Source organism: Meriones unguiculatus, chromosome 12, assembly GCF_030254825.1.
Source record: "Meriones unguiculatus strain TT.TT164.6M chromosome 12, Bangor_MerUng_6.1, whole genome shotgun sequence".
NCBI classification, from domain to species: Eukaryota; Metazoa; Chordata; class Mammalia; order Rodentia; family Muridae; genus Meriones; species Meriones unguiculatus.
In genome coordinates this window covers 52,944,004-52,963,595 of record NC_083360.1, presented here as the reverse complement: position 1 = coordinate 52,963,595, position 19,592 = coordinate 52,944,004, and the positions used below count along the sequence as shown (strand labels likewise).

The 19,592-nt window shown below is 38.1% G+C and overlaps 1 protein-coding gene across 9 annotated transcripts in view; it reads right to left on the bottom strand.

The window, feature by feature from the left end:
- The window catches only part of Kdm4c (lysine demethylase 4C), a 281,505-nt gene that overhangs the window by 77,030 nt on the left and 184,883 nt on the right, over window positions 1-19,592 (bottom strand). For 7 of the 9 annotated variants that reach the window (XR_009585134.1, XM_060365725.1, XM_060365723.1 and 4 more), the window contains 2 exons: window positions 9,362-9,481; window positions 1,120-1,212 (listed from right to left, as the gene is read on the bottom strand). Coding sequence is in view for 8 of the 9 variants with exons in the window: in XM_060365725.1 (XP_060221708.1) it covers window positions 1,120-1,212; window positions 9,362-9,481 (213 nt within the window). In the remaining variant the exon portion in view is untranslated. The remainder of the gene's footprint in view (window positions 1-1,119; window positions 1,213-9,361; window positions 9,482-19,592) is intronic. The other 2 variants (XM_060365727.1, XM_060365724.1) reach the window with 1 other exon arrangement.

The window sequence follows — 19,592 nt, the reverse complement described above, 5'->3', positions numbered from 1 at the left end:
GCTCTTATCACATCTAAAGACCTTCTAGGTAGGTCTGTGTGATCTCACTGGAATGGAGGCATGTCCTTAATACATGCCTTTAATCCCAAACAATGAAGGTAAAGTTAGTTTGTAGGAGGAAACACCTATGTATGAAAGTGAAGTCTAACTGAGTGGCAGACAAAGTGACTAAGCAGAGAAAGATATGACAGAATAGGGTATGCCCAACTCTCATCGGAACAGACAGGAATGAGAGGCAAGTTAAGAGAGCATCACAGAGAGAGGGAGCTGAATCAATTCATTCAGTTCTGACAGTTCCAATGGAGTCAGTGAGTCAGTTGAGAGTTAGTGCCGTAGAGTTGAATTTAGAGGCAGCTTTACAGTTGTACAGAGAGAGGTTGCAGAGAGAACAAGCTAGACACAGGTAAAGACAGAACAAGCCAGAGGAGGAGCCAGAATATTAGAACAGATTGCCAAACTTAATATAAGTCCAAGCAGTGCTGACTGACAGAAGCCAGACTGAATCAATCACCTTGGAGAGGAGTTTTGAGCCAGAACAGCTGAGTTGAACCAGAGCTCAGAAAGAGATAGAAAAAGTGTGCTTATTCAGCGTTAAGTTTGAGAGGCTGAAAGCATTCTAGGGCTCAAGTAGACTGTACGGAGGCTAGAAGCTTCCAGGACTAGGTCTACATTAGCAGATAGAGGCAGTAAGCCTCTGAAACAACAATTACATCTAGAGTATAAAAGTTACATTTATATCTGGTGGCTAACCTATTCATTGGTTTGTTGTTGTTTTAATTAAAATATCCTCAAGTGCGTGTGCAGATTTTCTGAATATCTCATATCTCACTGGGTGAACAGCAATACTGACACTATCTCTTCTCCTTTACTTTTAAAGTCCTTTCTTTGGAGGTGCAGCTGAGAGAGAGTTCTAAAAATTAAACCATATAAACACTGCATTTTCCTGTTTCTGTCTAAGTTATGACTTGCATCCATCAGATTACAACAAGGGAAAAGTTACTTTGGCTTTCTTAAAAATGAACCAAAAGCCCACAGTTTTCTTCTTCTGGGCTTGGGAAAGCATAGAGAATAAGGACTTTACTGGAAGGTCCCTAAGTAGCACTTGTCATTAGCACTTACAAAACGAGCCTTTACTCTCTTGGGTAACTCTTCATCTAAAGTGTATATGTCTTCTCTCTTCATTGCTATCTGGGATCCATCTTCAAATTCAACCTAAAGAAAATAAGACATTGTGATATGTAGTAAAAACAAAGGAGTACTGAACATTTCTCAAGAGTTCCAATTAACCATGGGTGTGTGGCAGGGGTAGGAGGGGATAAAGGAATGTAACAGAGCAAAAATAGAATCAGGGAAGTTAGAAAAATATCTTATTATTCAACTAAGATCAATGTAGGTTGAAAAACAGTTAAGACTGTTGAACAGGAAAGACTTGAAATATGAACTATAAAATCTTTATCCCCCTAAAACCAAGAAAAATGAGGGCTGATTATGTGTCAAATCAAGCATTAAGATGGGCTTGTTGGTACCATGTCTTATAAAGAGAAATTATCACCTGAAAGAAGAGACAGCCTACAAAAATGAGAGAAAGCATTTGAGACCTGCATATCAGATGGAAATATTCAGAATAACTAAAGAACCATAAAATTTAAACAACAAAACAAACGAAACCAATATCAAACCACCCCCTCATCAGTAAATGAGACTGAAGTGAACAGACTATTTTCAAAAGAAATACAAATGCTCAGTATATTCTTGAGAAATTGTTCAATATTCTGAGCTATCAGGAAATGCAAATTAAAGCTGGTCTGAGATTCTTGGTCTAGTTAGAATGGCTTCTATCAAACAAACAAAGAACAAATCCTAGTGAGGATGTACAAAAAGCAGGAATCTTATACATATCTAGTAGACCTCTCAACTGGTACAGCCACTGTGGAAATCAGTACAGAGGCTCCTTATAAAACTAAAAACAGAACTACCATATGATCTATGAATATTATTCCTGGGTTCATCTCTGAAGACTAAGTCAACATACCACAAAGATATTTACACAACCATGTTTATTTCTTTACTTTTTCAAAGTAAAAATAGCAATAGCAAAGAAACGGAACTATACTTTATTTCAACCAGCAAACAAGGAAAATGTTGCAAACACATGAAAAGGAATTTATTCAATTATAAACAAAGTAAAATTATGCCATTTGAAGAAGAATGGATGAAACTGAACATTATTGTGTTAAGCAAAGAAACCCAGACTCTTAAAGACAAATATATCATATTTTCTTTCATTTGTAGAATCCAGATTTAAATTTATTTATGTGTGATGTGTGTGTGTATGAGTGTGTGGTGATAAAAGTTGAAATGGAACCATGAGAGGTAAAGATGATATCTTAAGGAAATGGGGGAGAAAGGACAATGGAATTCACATAAAACCAGAAAGGGGGGATAAAAGGGACAAGAAAATGGAAGACAGGGATGGAGGAGCAAAATTTAAGAACAAAGTATATTGACATTTTCATAAATAGAATAAAGATACCCATTATTGTGTATGTTAACTTTAAAAAGTAATTTAAAAACAGAAGTTAAAAGAGTTAATGTTCTTTGAAAACTTGATTTTTTTTTTTAAATCTAGGAAGACTACACAAGAACAAAAAGCACCATGTCTTCTTCACAGTTGAGACACTCTGCCTGAGTACTCCACTGGTGCTCATTCTCTGCATATTGTAAAGTTGCAAGTCTCTGTTATCTGTTAAATACTGCAAGAAGTAACTTCTCTGATGAGGATGATTCATGTTCTGCTTGATTGGCATAGCATTATGCCACCAGGAGTCATTTCATTACTATGTTCCTTTAGTAGAATAATAGTAGCAGCTTTTCCCCTAGGCCTATGACCTATCTAGTCTCAAGTTTTGGCCACTTTAGCAGTGTCAGGTATGTGTTCCATCTCATGGAACAAGCCTTAAATCCAATTAAAAGTGGTCAGTTACTCCTCTAACATTTGTGCCATTATTATACCATAATATCTTGCAGGCAGATTGCTGTTCTAAGTCACAGGGTTTGCAGCTGGATGATATTTATGATTATTTTTTCCTCTGATAGTGTGCAGAGTACTTTCCAGTATCATGAAGACTATCATGAAGCTTCTAGTTAGGCACCAGCTCAATTTCTTCATCTTCAACAACAGGGTCTTACCATTAGGTTGTAGAAAAAAAGCATTAGCCTTGAATATACCTGCAATGTTTTATGTGTGTGTGTGTGTGTGTGTGTGTGTGTGTGTGTGTGTGTGTGTGTATGGGTCTCCTTTGGCCAATGACTCGGCAAGATGTAAGCAATTCATAGCACTGGAAGTTTTAAGCGGTGGCTGATGTCTTTACTTGGTGGTTTTAAGATATTTATAGTTAGAGTATTGTCTCTTGCTCTCTCTCTTTCTATACTTACATATAGATATTTCTACAGTAGGTTTACATATAGCTTTTAAAAAGGCCTTTTCCCTATATTTCCTCCCTTAACCTGTCCTCCATATTTACCTTTCTAATTCTATTTCCTCTGTTATCTCTTTAGAGCATATAATCTCATACCTTGAGATCCTCTCCTTCCCCCTGGATCCTTACTAGGAACATAAATTCTGTGGTTATTGGAAGCCCCCCCCCCCACACACCAATTAGTTGGTACATTCACATATGAGAAAACAAGCTATATTTGTCTTTTGGGCTCTAGGTTATTCACCCAAAATTTGGAATAATTGTTTCTAGCTTCATCCACTTACCTACTTTTTTTTTTTGGGGGGCGGGGGTCCTGGCTGATCTCCCTATTGGCGAGTGTGGGATTTTGAAGTTATCCATTATTGCCATGTTAGGGTTCATATATGATTTTACCTCTATGTTATTTTAACTATCTACTGTTTCTTTTAGGAACTTAGGTACCCTTGGTTTGGTATATAAATGTTTAGAATTGTAAACTGTAATATCCTCTTGGTAGATTTTTCCTTTGATGAATACAAAACATTCTTTCCTGACTCTTCAGTTTTTGTTTTAATTCTATTTTGTTCTTTTGCCTTCATGACTATGGCACAACATGGGGATTTCTCTGATTATGCCTCCTGGGAGTTTGAAAATAGATGGGCATTTATCTAGCATTGGTTATCTCTTGCCATAATTCAAAGACTCCATATGCTTTTAGATTTTTATTTCAGTTCTTTCTTTCTTGTACCCTGGGGATTCTTAGGTTTGGTCCTCTGAACAATGCCAGGATTCTTGAAAGTCAGGGTAATGTTCCTTTCTTCTCTTTTTCTTGTTTATTTTACACAGGACTGAATGTGATATTGCCTTAACTTTGTCCTCCATTCTTGCTATTCATTATTTTGCTTGGTTTTGCCTGTTGATCATCTACATAATATTTTGATTGGCTCACTTATTTCTTACATTTCTGCTTGACTCTTTTTTTTTTTTCTTGAGTTTTCCTTGCCAATTACTGACCTGTTTCCACATTAAGATATAGGTCCTGAATTGGTTTTCTTAAGTTCTCTACTTGGCCACTGATTCTTTTTAGAAATAGCACCCTGAGGCTCTCTCTGACATGAACTCAGTGGATGGTTCTTTGATGACCTCCCCCTGGGGGGTGCAGCCTTGCCAGGCCACAGAGAAGGAAGATGCAGCCAGCCCTGATGAGACCTGCTGAAAGGCTAGGGTCAGATAGAAGGGGAGGAGGTCCTCCCTTATCAGTGGACTAGGGAAGGGGCATAGGCAGAGGAGAGAGAGGGTGGATGTGATTGGGAGGAGAGGAGGGAGGGAGCTACTACAGGATACAAAGTGAATAAATTGTAATAAATAAATAAACAAATGAAAAAGAAGTAGGCCCTGAAATCTTTCTAGTGTTTCAGCTATCCCATTATCCACTGTTTTTTACATTGGTGTATTTTAAGATGTCATAGTAGCTTATTTTGATGTTGTTGCATTTTTTTATCTGCCAGGATGGATGTGTCCTTTAGTCTTTATTTTCTTGTTCTTTCTCTGTTCTCTTTGTTTCATGTATGCCTTCATAGTGAGCTGTGTTTGTTTGGGCTTATGTTCTTCTCTACTATTTGGGAGATGCCAGACTACAGTTAAGAGGGGAAAAAAAAATGAATGTTTAGCAATCCCAGGAAGAAAAGGACAACTATGTACTTTTCTTATGTCTAATACGGTTCTGAAACAGAAACAATAGGGTAATTTGCCACTGTGTGTTCTTATCAAATCCCAACTGATTACTTTTATTTGGTAGTGTTCTTGTCTGAGAATACTTGATCTGCAGGTGAGCTGGGTCAGGTTTACTGACTTGTTAAGTTCTCCAGCAACTGCTCTTCTAGGCAGTAGCAGTTACTATACTTTTTATATATCCTTTAGGCTACTCATTCTAGGTACTGGTTACAGGATCCTGTGCAGCACTTCTGCCAGTTTCCATGGCCAGCATAGCCTCAGCCACCACTCCAATACACATTAAAAAGTTTTAATAACTATTATTATTTTCCAAACTCAAATATGCCTCTACTTCATGGTACATAAACCTCACAAGTATGTGAAAATACAATATATTTCAAAAGAAAAATGTTTTTAACTCTTATATTAGTAAAATAATTTTGTAGTTTTTTAAAAAAAAATTATAAGACCTTTCAAAAGAGAAAAGTCCATGATAAGTCCATGATCCTGGCTGAGCTGAAACCGGGATAGTAGGTTCAGCAATATTTCAACAACTGTTTTTGTAAAAGACAACACAAGTAGAATAAGTAGACATTTGATATATTCCAATTCTTAAATCCCTTAAGACTTAGAACATCCAGCTTTTCTGATACTCTGTATTTTTCACTTTTAATAAAGTGGTGCTACAAAAGTCAAAAGATGAATCACATTATGCAGTGGCTCTATGTTACAAATAAAACAGAGATAGAAGCACAAATTAAACATGTTGTTGTTTTCACTTATATCCATGTACTACTAATATAAGATGAAGCTGCAAAATAGGGTGGAATCAGGCTGTGGTTTCAAATATACTTTGCTGCTATTGCCTGGAAGTCTGAGAATGAAAATAGGGTTCTTTCTGGCCTTATCCTATTTACAAATGGTTCCGTTACCATTAAATTAGGCAAAGTATCTTCTCATTTACACATTTGATCGCACAGCTTTAACTACCTCTGCTACCTTCTTTTGTTTTAAATCACCTGAAATTTTTAAGAGAAAAAGACAGCTAACTAAAACAACACTGGCTGTCCTAATTTGTCTAAGTCTCATGTATTCAGAGGCAAAACTTTACTACAAGCACGAACAACTGTTTCCTTTAATTAGGGCAGAGAAAAGAGTACTTTCTGACTCTTCCTTTTACCAGCGATATACTCTTAGAAACTATAAAAATTATGTTCTTCTGTATAAAATAGTTAAAATTGGTTCACTGAGTCATCCCCTCCCCTTATTCGTAGACTGGAAGTCATAAAGCCTATTTTACAAGACTACTGTGAGAAGCAAACACACACACACACACACACACACACACACACACACACATAAACACAGACACTCACAAACGTATATAATCACACAAACAGAAACACACATATACATACATAGACACAAATATGGACAGACACACACACACACACACAGAGATGCTCCCAGACAAAAAGATACACACAGATACACACACAGCCATACTCACACATAGTCAAAAATATACATACACACAGAGCCACATACACATACACATACACACACACAGAAATGTAAACACACATTTTACACAGATTTAGCATATTTTACACTGTGTATCTGGTATTTGTCTTTATGCACTTTAATGAACATCTTGCTTATTCTATGGTGAAAATGAAAGACAGAAAGTACAAAGTGATCTCAAAGGGCCATTTGGTTAAATGAGGAATTTTATACTACTTGAATTTAAAGAGATAACTTTAATACCAGCTTTGATTTTCGTTGACTCTCTCTATATTCCTGCACTTTTATGTTTCTGGGCTAACACACTGATTACTAATTAACCTGCATTTTAACATGTGGTACTTTTATGGAGCAACCAGCTTTGTTACATAGATTCACTAATACTTTTATTAAATGTGAAACTTTGTTTTTGTTGTTTTTAACTCACTGAGCCATTTCCCCAATCCTCTTATTTTTTAAATTAAATTTTTATTTTTTTACATTAATTATATTTTATTCGCTTTGCATCCCAGCTCTAACCCCCTCCCTTACCCTCTCTCATCTCCTCCCATGTTCCTCTCCAAATCCACTAATAGGGGAGGTCTTCCTACCCTTCCATCTGATCCTAGCTTATTAGGTCTCATCAAGACTGGTTGCACTGTCTTCCTTAGTGGCCTGGTAAGACTGCTCCTCCCTCAGGGGGTTAGTCAAAGAGCCAGCCACTGAGTTCATGTCAGAGAGAGTCCCTGTTTCTTTACTAGTGAGCCTACTTGGATACTGAGCTGCCATGGGCTGTATCTGAGCAGGGGTTCTAGGTTATATCCATGAATGGACCTTGGTCCTTGGTTGGAGTATCAGTCTCAGAAATGACCCCTGTGCCCAGATATTTTGGTTCTGTTGTTCTCCTTGTAGAGCTCCTGTCCTCTCTAGGTCTTACTAACTAACTTTGTTTTTGAATGAAATATTAATGCTTTTCGAAGGAATCTTCTATATTATTCAGTCCACTTGTGAGGTTTATTTAATTTTGAACAAACTGATACAAAGATACTTTAATACTTATACCACTATACATAATCCTAAAATACATATGCAGAAAGATTGAAAATGACCAACAAACAGTCTGCACAAGTCACCTACTTGATAACTTTTAGACTTGTTTGCCACAATAAAAACAAAACAGCCAAACAAAACAAGTTGGGAGGAGAAGTTTTATTATACTTCTACACCACTGTGCATTACTTAAGGAAACCATGGCAGAACTAACGGCAGGAACTAAAACATGGACAGTGGAGGATCAGAGAATCACTGCTCACTGGTCTTCTCAGCCTGCTTTCTTATACAACTCAGGAGTATCTGTAGCGATTGGCATGACCATAATGGGCTGGGACTCACAATCAACCACTTATTAAGAAAAGGTACCATAGTACCTTACAGGTCAGTCATATGGAAGCATTTTCTCAATTGAGGATCCTCTTACTGGATAACTCTGGCTCTTGTAAACTTGACAAAAAAATTAAACAGGATATCAACTCTCATGGAATTTCCTAAACCATGAAAAAATGTTCTCTTGCATGTTCTAAACTTCTTTGAGCATCTTTTACTTACACTGTTTTCTGGTACCTTTGTCTTGCAATGTATTCTTCCAGTTAAGCGCTTGGCCCTTAGCAGCTTGTTAACTTTGTTTACTCAAACTGCTGTCTTATTATTCTTAAGCTGTTTGCAGCTTATCAAGTCTAAGTCTTCCTGTTTTGTTTCTTTCTTCTGTTTTTACTCTGTCATTTATACTAAAACGTTGATTTGTGACATGGTGTTATTGAAATCTGTTGCTTCTAATAAAAATGTTCAGTTTTAAAGTTCTCCAAGAAATATGAATGCACATGTGCTATCCATGTTGTTGTTCTCTTTTGTCCTTTTAACCCATCTTTTATTGCTGGTAAAAACAGAATAATTTCATTTTAACTGCATATTCTTTACTATTAAAATCGGGTAGAATTCCCTGGTGAGCAGAATACCCTCTTGATAATTCCTAAACAAATATTTCATTAAATTTTAGTAGATGACAACTCTGAGATTCTTAGAATACCTGTGCCAATGCTTCACTGATTTACATTTATCTGAGATGCCTAGGTTATACTTCTCTACCCCAAAGCAAGTCAGAGGCTGCTTGGTTGGACAGCCATCATAGAGCTACCACAAAAGTAATATGTAATACTGTATCAACTTGGCAAATGATACACTGATTCACTGATTCATTCATTCATTCACTCATTCCTGTAGTGATGGTGATCAAATCCAGGGCATTGTACATGGAAAGCAAGTGTTCCACTGCTGAGCTACAATGCCTTAAGTTCCATGTTCTGGCTTAAAGAAAGATGAACCAACTCTCATAATGAAAACAGCCTGCTCTCTAGTAGTTGAACTACGATATAGTTAAGTTAATACTTAACAATCCATTTACCAGTTGTTAGTATTTCTCAGTTTCCTACCAGGCAACTAAACTGTAAGTTTAGTTGAAAACTTATAGTTTAGTTGCAATCCAGGCTGTTAGACATTGAAGTTTTGCCTCTTTCACATAAAAAAAAGGCACCCTAAAATCATGGGGGGGGTTGATCCACAGCACACTCATGTTTTCTCCCTCTATTACTCATGTCCATCTCACCAAGCATCATAGAGAGAGCAGCACCCACCTGATACATGTAGGCAATATTTGATCCAAGATACTTTGCCCCATAAAGTTTACCATCAGGCCACTTGACTTGGATGACTTCTCCCTCAGCAGGAGGGCCCAGCTTCACACAGTTTCGGCTCTGTGGAATTAGGAGAAAAGTGTTTTAAAGCAAGTGCCTAACTGATTGCATTTGGAACTCAGTAAATGACGAACTCTTGGCAATTAGAAGGAGTAGCTGCCCTTGTGTTTTATGGATTATTATCTTGCTTGGGTACTCAGGAAAGAGATATGAGACAAAGGAGCACTTAAAGATTTAGTCTACACTGTAAAGTTGCTAAGCAAACCCATAAGACAAGCAGAGAAACAAACAGACAAACCAAAACACCACCATCAACAAAAAAACACCAGCACTTACAATTGCTTTTGACAAAGAATTATCCAGGCAGAAGCTCAAATAATATACGTAAAGTATTTCAACTGATGAAGAGACCAGCTAGTGATTCATAACATCTAATATTTCCTGTAGAAGTTTACAATTAACAAAGTGCTTCAGCATAGATACAATTCGGGTCTTTATAATTACTCTTTAAAGTAGTCTACATAATATATTTATATATATTTTTCTACATAATATTTTTATATATTCTTTGAGAATTTCATAGATTGTAACTTTTTAAATCATATTCACCCCCATCTTTCTGGATCCATCCCCACCTTCCTGTTCATTCAATATAGATCTCTCTCTCTCTCTCCTTTTTCACACATGAAGTCAAAATTGTGTTGCCTAATTGTGTTGGGTGTCTAGGTTGCCTTAAAGTATGGTTGATCTATCAGGGGTCATGACATTAAAGAAAACCATTTCTCCCATTACAGCAGCTATCAAATGCCAATACATACTGAGGTAGGAGTAGGACTACATGCCTACCTCCCTTAACACATGCTGTGACCATATGAAATGGCAGCCTCCTCCGAGAAGCTCCTCTCTTATAAATAGAGGTGAATGTCAGGTACGCTCTGAAAATACTGGGAGTAAGGCACCTCAAACTCAAGAACTGAGAGAATTGATTCAGGCACCAGAGAAAATGCAAGGGATGGAAGGGACATGGCCAGTGGAGCAGATGAGACATGCTATGTCTCAGTTGCCCTAAAAGACCTGTGTTTGTTCTCAAACATGAATGCTCCTGCTGGTATCCCATTAAGTGAGGTCTATTCAGGTATCTATCTACAGAAGATTTTAGAGGCCCCACAAACATTATAGAAAACTTTCTGTCTTCTGGTGTTTTGTTTCATGTCCCTCTCCACTAAGACAACTGTAAACAAACTCCTGAGGTAGTTTCATTCTGAAAGCTAACTTCTGCCAAGAGGATATATGTGTCAAATAGTAAATATACTCAGAGAGTTTATCACTCCAGATGACAGAAATGCACATTAGACAAATCAAGCTATAAAAGCTGCCTGAAAATATCATGTGGTTTAAATGAAAGACAGGGACATATCTGGTTGTAACTGGAAACACATTATATATTTCTTTTACTACTAATAAAAATTCTGCCTTAAAAAGAAAAGGTCATTTTATTGTCAAGTTAGGACTAAGTATGAAAAGCCCAGATGTTCATTGTTCTACTTGGAGACTGGAAGAAAAATAAAAACTTTTCATGTTAAAAACAGATTAAAGTGGGGCTGGAGAGATGGCACAGAGGTGAAGAGGACTGTCCGCTCTTCCAGACGTCCTGAGTTAAATTCCCAGCAACCACATGGCGGCTCAAAAACATCTATACTGGGATCTAATGCCCTCTTCTGGCATGCAGGTGTATATCCAAATAGAGTACTCACACACATAAAATAAATAAATAAGTAAACAAATGGATGAATAAATAAATAAACCTTAAAAAATATTAAAGCAAATTTTGACTACAAGCTCTAGGAAAGATAATAAAAAACTTTTGAAAAGAAGGGGAAACATAAATAAGAATTCACAGGAAACCAAAAAATAGCAAGAAAGATAATCAAAAGAGATCCAAGAAAACACAACACCAACAACATGACAAAAAGACATACATAATTCAATAATAGCTGAATATTAACTCTCTCAATTCTCAATAAAACCACAGACTAGAAACTGAATTAGAAAACAGTATCCATACTTTTGCTTTCTCCAGAAACACATCTTAACACCAATGACAAATGACACTTTAGGTTTTGGAAAAGGGTATTCCAAACAAATGGAATTAAGTCTTAATAAATATAGAAAAGCAGATATCACATCAGCAGCATAGGACTTATAGAAAGTAGCAAACTGATGGAAGCTAAACAACACACCACAATTAGGTCTCCCACACCACCCCAAAAAAAGTCAAGGAATAAAAATTAAAAACCAGTAATTGGATGAAAATCAATACCGAAATCTATGGGACAAATGAAGGTTGGCCTCCAGGAAAGTATATAACAGTGTCTACATTAAAAAAAAAAAAAAAAAAAAGAAGACATTTGCTCAACCATGTTTGTAAGCAGCTTTATTTGTAATAGCCAGAAACTGGAAACAACCCAGATGCCCCTCTACTTAGGAATCGATTCAGAAATTGTGATACATTTACACAATGGAATACTACTCAGCAATTAATTAAAAACTAGGAAATCATGAAATTTGCAAACAAATGGTGGGATCTAGAAATGATCATCCTAAATGAGGTAACCCAGAAACATAAACACACACATGGTTCATACGCACTTATAAGTGGCTATTAGACATATAATATGGGATGATCATACTAAAATCTGTACATCTAAGGAAGCTGATAAGAGGTAGGACCCTGGTAAGATGCTTAATCTTCATTCAGAACAGCGAAAGAGAGGGATATCAGAAGAGGGAGAAAAGAGGGACCAGGATAGGAGACTATCACAAAGGGCCTCTGGAAGACTCTACCCAGCAGAGAATAAAAACATATGCTGAGATTCATACTCAAACTTTTTGCAGAGTGCAGGGAATTTTGTGGAGGAAGGGGGAGATAGAGGGATCTGGAGGGAACAGGAGCTCCACAAGGAGAGCAAAAGAACCAAAATATCTGGACACGGGTCTTTTCTGAGACTGATAGTCCAAACAACTACCATGCATGGAGATAACTTAGAACCACTGCACAGAAGTGGCCCATGGCTGCTCAGTGTCCAAGGGGGTTCCCTGACAGTACGAAAGGGGACTGTCTCTAACATGAATTCATGGGCTGGCTCTTTGATCACCTCCATCTGAGGGGAGAGCAGCCTTGCCAGTCCACAGAGGAGGACAGAGAAGCTGGTCCTGATGAGACCTGATGGACTGGGGTCTGATGGAAGGGAAGGAGGACCTAGCCTGTCATTGGAATGGGAGGCATGGGAGAGGAGAAGGGAGGGAGGAAGAGTGGGATTGGGTAGGGAGAGGGTAGAGGAGACTGCAGCTGCGATGCTGTGAATAAACATTAATTAACAAAAATATAAAAATATATAAAAATATTTACAGAACTCAAATTAACATTTAATAATTCAACAAAAGCCTAAAAAAAAAACCACAACAAACAACAAAAAATTTTTTATTTGCATACAGGCTTTATTCTTTACTTTGTGCTTTATATATGTTTATTTTTATTAATTACAGTTTATTCATTTTGTATCCTCCCTGTAGCTCCATCCCTCCTCCCCTCCCAATCCCACACGCCTTCAAACTTCTCCACCCATGTCCTTCCCCAAATCCACTGATGGGGGAGGTCTTCCTCCCCTTCCTTCTGGTCCTTGTCTATCAGGTCTCATCAGGAGTGGCTACACTGTCTTCCTCTATGGCCTGGCAAGGCTGCTCCCCCTTTAGGGGAAGGAGATCAAGGAGCAGGCCAACCAGTTCTTGTCACAGACAGAACCTGTTCCTATTACTATGGAACTGACTTGAACACTGAACTGACATGGGCTACATCTGTGCAGAGGTTCTAGGGTATATCCATGAATGGTCCTTGGTGGGAGTATCAGTCTCAGAAAAGACCCCTGTGCCCAGAATTTTTGGTTCTGTTGCTCTCCTTGTGGAGCGCCTGTCCTCTCCAGATCTTACTATCTCCCCCTTCATTCATAAGATTCCGTGAACTTTGCCCAAAGTTCGGCTATAAGTCTCAGCATCTGCTCTGATACCTTTCAGGGGCCCTCTGTGGTAGGATCCTGTCCTGGTCCCTCTTTTCTCCCTCTTCTGATGCCCATCCTCTTTGTCTTTCTGAATGGGAACTGAGCATCTTAGCCAGAGTTCTCTTTCTTGATTATTTTCTTTAGGTGTACAGATTTTAGTCTGTTTATCCTATGTTATATATCTAATATCCATTTATGAGTGAGTATATACCCTGTGTGTCTTTCTCCTTCTGGAATACCTCACTCAGGATGATCTTTTCCAGTTCCCACAATTTGCCCACAAATTTCATGATTTCCTTGTTTTTAATTGCTGAGCAGTATTCCATTGTGTTAATGGACCACAATTTCTGTTTCCATTCCTCAATTGAGCGACATCTCAATTGTTTCCAGCTTCTGGCTATTACAAATAGAGCTGCTATGAACATGGTTGAGCAGATATCCTTGTTGTATACTTGAGCATATTTTGGATATATGCCCAAGAGTAGTATAGCTGGATCTTAAGGAAGCACTATTCCTAGTTGTCGGAGAAAGCACCTGATTGATTTCCAAAGTGGTTGTACAAGTTTACATTCCCACCAGCAATGGAGGAGGGTTCCCCTTTCTCCACTTCCTCTCCAGCATGTGTTGTCACTTGAGTTTTTGATCTTAGCCATTCTGATGAATGTAAGAGGAAATCTCAAGGTCCTTTTGATTTGTATCTCCCTGATGACTAAGGACCTTGAGCATTTCTTTTAAGTGTTTCTCTGCCATTCTATATTCCTCTACAGAGAATTCTCTGTTTAGCTCTGTACCCCATTTTTTAATTGGATTACTTGGTTTGTTGCTTTTCAGCTTCTTTAGTTCTTTATATATACTGGATATTAGCCCTCTGTCAGATATAGGGTTGGTGAAGATCCTTCCCCAATCTGTAGACAGTCTTTTTGTTTTAATGACAGTGCCCTTTGCTTCACAGAAGCTTTTTAGTTTCATGAGGTCCCATTTAATGATTGTTGCTCTGTGCTGTTGGTGTTCTCAGGAAGCTGTATCCTGTGACAATGAGTTCAAGGCTTTTTCCCACTTTTTCTTCTAACAGATTTAGTGTTTTTATTTTTATATTGAAATCTCTGATCCACTTGAACTTTAGTTTTGTGCAGGTTGATAAATAGGATCTATTTACATTTTTCTACATGTAGACATCCAGTTAGACTAGCGCTATTTGTTGAAGATACTATCTTTTTTCCATTGTATGGTTTTGAATTTTTGTCAAAACTCAGGTGTCCATAAATATGTGGACTTATTTTACAGTCTTCGATTCCATTGATCCACCACTCGGTTTCTATGCCAGTACCATGTGGTTTTGTAGTATTGTTGCTCTATAGTACAGCTTGAGATCAGGGATGGAGATACCTCCAGAAGATCTTTTATTGCAGAGGATTATTTCAGCAATTCTGGGTTTCTTGTCATTCCATATGAAGTTGAGAATTTTTCTTTCAAGTTCTGTAAAGAATTATGTTGGTAATTTGATGGGAATTGCATTGAATCTGTAGAGTGCTTTTGAGAAGATGGCCATTTTTACTGTATTAATCCTGCCAAGCCAAGAGCATGGGAGATCTCTCCATCTTCTGATATGTTCTTTGAATTCTTTCTTCAGAGACTTGAAATTTTTTTCATACAAGTCTTTGACTTGCTTGGTTAGGTCACACCAAGGTACTTTATGTATTTTGTGGCTATTGTGAAGGGTGTTGTTTTCCTAATTTCTTTCTCAGCCCTTTTGTCTTCTGTATATAGGAGGGCTACTGATTTTTCTGAGTTAATTTTATATCCAGCCATTTTGGTGAAGGTGTTTATTAGCTGTAGGAGTTCCCTGACACAACTTTTGGGGTCACTCAGGTATACTATCATATCAGCTGAGAATAGTGACACTTTGACCTCATCCTTTCCGATTTGTATCCCCTTGATCTCCTTTAGTTGTCTTATTGCTCTGGCTAGGACTTCAAGTACTATGTTGAAGAGGTATGGAGAGAGTGGGCAGCCTTGTCTTGTCCCTGATTTCAGTGGGATTGATTTAAGTTTCTCTCCAGTGACTTTGATGTTGGCTATAGGCTTGCTGTATATTGCCTTTACTATGTTTAGGTATGTGCCTTGTAACCCTGATCTCTCCGAGACTTTAAATATGAATGGATGCAGGACTTTGTCAAATGTTTTTCAGCATCTAAGGAGATGATCATGTGGTTTTTCACCATCAATTTGTTTATATGGTGGATCACCCTGATGGATTTCCATATATTGAACAATCCCTGCATGCCTGGGATGAAGCCTACTTGAGAAAATTTTTTGTGTTTTTTTTTTTTATGTTTGTGTGTGTATAGCCTCTAGTAGGTGAACCATACTCCAGTTGATATTCCATAATATATTAGAAGCACAAACTATATTCTAGAGGTGAAAACAAAAGAATCCCAATGTTGGATGGGTAGAGGAGAAGTGGATCTGATCTGGAAGGACAAAACATATTATACAAAATTTTCAAAGAAGCATTGAAAACAAAACCAAATGTTTACAAAGATTATAAGAAAGCATATAAAAATCTCAGAAACATACAAGGCCAGTAAATGAGGGGATTTAGTTTGAAGAAATTTTCTTCCTCTCAAAACACTGAGCTCACTTCACTCTGTGGGAAATGCACACTATAACACATCTTCTCAATGCGGGATCCTCAAATGGGTCACATGTAAGAATACAAAGTTGGCAAAGTCAAAGAGCTTTGTGACTCAGGGGATTCTTTTTAAACATTCCACAATTTAAGAGAAAAATGTATATAAAATGCCAAGGAGTTCTTTCTTAATATAGCCTTATAATTCTTACTCTATTCCTAGAGTAAATAAACATCTTTGCTGTAAAATTATATGCATTCAAACCTTAACTAATACATGTTTCAGTTAATGTTTTTACCCTTTCAGGTCATAGAGAGATGTCTGCCACTCGTTGAACTGAATCTATGGATGTGTAAATACAAAGAAAATCTACTATAGCCCCATTCACAAACATGAGTATCTGGACCTGCTAGTGAGCTTGTAGCTAGTATATTAAACATATGAGATGATGGGGATAGTGGGGCATGCCAGTAATCCCAGCAATCCGGGAGGCAGAGGCAGGAAGATTTCTGTAAGTATGAAACTAGCCTGGGCTACAAAGTGAGTCCAGGATAGTCAGTGCTACTCAGAGAAACCCTGTCTCAAAAACCAAGGAAGTGAAAGACCTGTTTGAAAAAAACTTTAAGTCTCTGAAGGAAGAAATTAAAGAAGATATGAGAAGTTGGAAAGATCTCTGGTGCTCATGGATTGTTAGGATTAACATAGTGAAAATGGCCATCCTGCCAAAAGCAATCTACAGATTCAACACAATTCCCATCAAAATACCAACTCAATACTTTACAGACCTTGAAAGAAAGATTCTCAGCTTCACATGGAGAAACAAAACACCCAGAATCTCCAAAATGATCCTGTACAACAACAGATAATCTGGAGGTATCTCCATCCCTGATCTCAAGCTGTACTACACAGCAACAGTAATAAAAACTGCATGGTATTGGCATAGAAACAGAAAAGAGGATCAATGGAACCGCATAGAAGACCCACAAATAAACCCAAACACCTATGAATACTTGATTTTCGACCAAGAAGCCAAAACCATTCCATGAAAAACAGACAGCATCTTAACAAATGGTGCTGGTCCAACTGGATGTCTACATGCAGAAAAATGAAAATAGACCCATATTTATCACCCTGCACAAAACTAAAGTCTAAGTGGATCAAAGACCTCAACATAAAACCAGATACTCTAAATTGGTTAGAAGAAAAAGTGGGGAAGAGCCTAGAACTCATTGTCACAGGATACAACGTCCTGAACAGAACACCAACTGCACAGAGCAACAATCAATAAATGGGACCTCATGAAACTAAAAAGCTTCTGTAGAGCAAAGATACTGTCATCAAAACAAAAAGACTGCCTACAGATTGGGAAAAAATCTTCACCAGTCCTATATCTGACAGAGGGCTGATATCCAGTATATATAAAGAACTAAAGAAGCTGAAAAGCAACAAACCAAGTAATCCAATTAAAAAATGGGGTACAGAGCTAAACAGATAATACTCTGTAGAGGAATATAGAACGGCAGAGAAACACTTAAAGAGATGCTCAACATCCTTAGCCATCAGAGAGATGCAAATCAAAACGACCCTGAAATTTCCCCTTACACCCATCAAAATGGCATAAATAAAAAACTCAAGTGACAACACACGCTGGAGAGGTTGTGGAGAATTGGGAACCCTCCTCCGCTGCTGGTGGGAATGTAAACTGGTACAAACACTTTAGAAATCAATCTGGCACTTTTTCAGACTATTAGGAATAGTTCTTGCTCAAGACCCAGCTATACCACGCCTAGGCATATACCCAAAATTTGCTCAAGTACACAACAAGTACATTTGCTCAGCCATGTTTTTAGCAGCTTTATTTGTCATAGCCAGAACCTGGAAACAATGCAGATGCCCTCAATGGAGGAATGGATACAGAAATTGTGGTACTTTTACACAATGGAATATTACTCAGCAATCAAAAACTAGGAAATCATGAAATCTGCAGGCAAATGGTGGGATCTAGAAAAGATCATTCTGAGTGAGGCATCCCAGAAGGAGAAAGACACACATGGTATATACTCACTCATATAGTCCTATAAGATATGATAAACATAATGAAATGTATACACCTAAAGAAGATAAATAAGAAAGAAGACCTGGGGAATATGATCAATTCTTACTTAGAAAGACAAATGGGATGGGCACTGGACACAGGAAGAAAAAAATAACAGGACAGGAGCCTACTGCAGAGGGCCTCTGAAAGACTCTACCTAGCATTGTATCAAAGTAGATACTAAGACTCATTACCAAACTTCTGGGAGAGTGCAGGGAATCCTATGAAGGAAGGGGGAGTTAGTATGACATGGAGACGATAGGAGCTCTACAAGGACCAAATATATCTGGGCACAGGGGTCTTTTCTGAGACTGATACTCCACCAAGGACCACGTATCGATATAACCTAGAACCTCAACTCGGATGTAGCCCGTGGTAGCTCTGTAACCAATTGGTTTTCCCTAGTAAGTGGAACAGGGACTATTTCTGAACTCAATTGCAGGTTCTTTGACCTCCCCACCCTCCAAGGGATGAGCAGTCCTGCTAAGCCATAGAGGAGACTTTGTAGCCAGTCCTGAAGATACCTGATAAAACAGGGTCAGATGAAAGGGGAGGAGGTCCTCCCTAATTAGTGGACTTGGAAAGGGGCAGGGAGGAGAGGAAGGTGGGAGGGTGGGGCAGGGAGGAGAGGAGGGTGGGAGGGTGGGACTGGGAGGAAATGAGGGAGTGGGATACAGCTGGAATACAGAGTTAATAAAATGTAACTAATAATAAAAATGAAAAAAAAATTAAAAAACCAAAAACTAAACCAATACAAAAAACTTGACAATTAAGAGAAACAGTAATCCCATCCAAGAGTGCATTTCTGCTTACCCAGAGTATCTTATATCTCATTGTAACCAAACTCAGAGAATGAGTTTCATTACCTAAAGAGAAAAACCCATGTGACAGTCTCACTATTTGAATTTAGAAGGACTGCAGGGACAGAGTGACAGAATGTTGAACCCTTGAGTGTGTGGGACAGGCTCTGCCTTGCAGGCTTCTAGGGGGTTACTCCTGCATGCACTGTATATGTAGCAGGCAATGGTGATGGTCTTGGTGCAATTTCCAGTGTTATTTGCCTTAACTCCTCAGTTGGACCCATAGAGCAGGGGGGCTTCAATGTCCCAAGTGACCCTCTGTTTCCCACAGTGGGTATGTGGGTGGGAAGGGTCAGATGCCTGGCTTCTATTTTAGAAGGACCCTGGATCTGGGGCTCTGCAGACACTCAAGAGCACACTCACTCTCAAGCAGGTCACTTCAGCAAGGAGATGAGGGAGGGAGAGTGAGACTGGAAGGGAATGAGGGAAGAGGATACAGCTAGAATACAGAGTTAATAAAATGTTACTAATAATAAAAATTTAAAAAAAAGAGAGAATCTGAAGAAAGAAAGAAAGAAAGAAAGAAAGAAA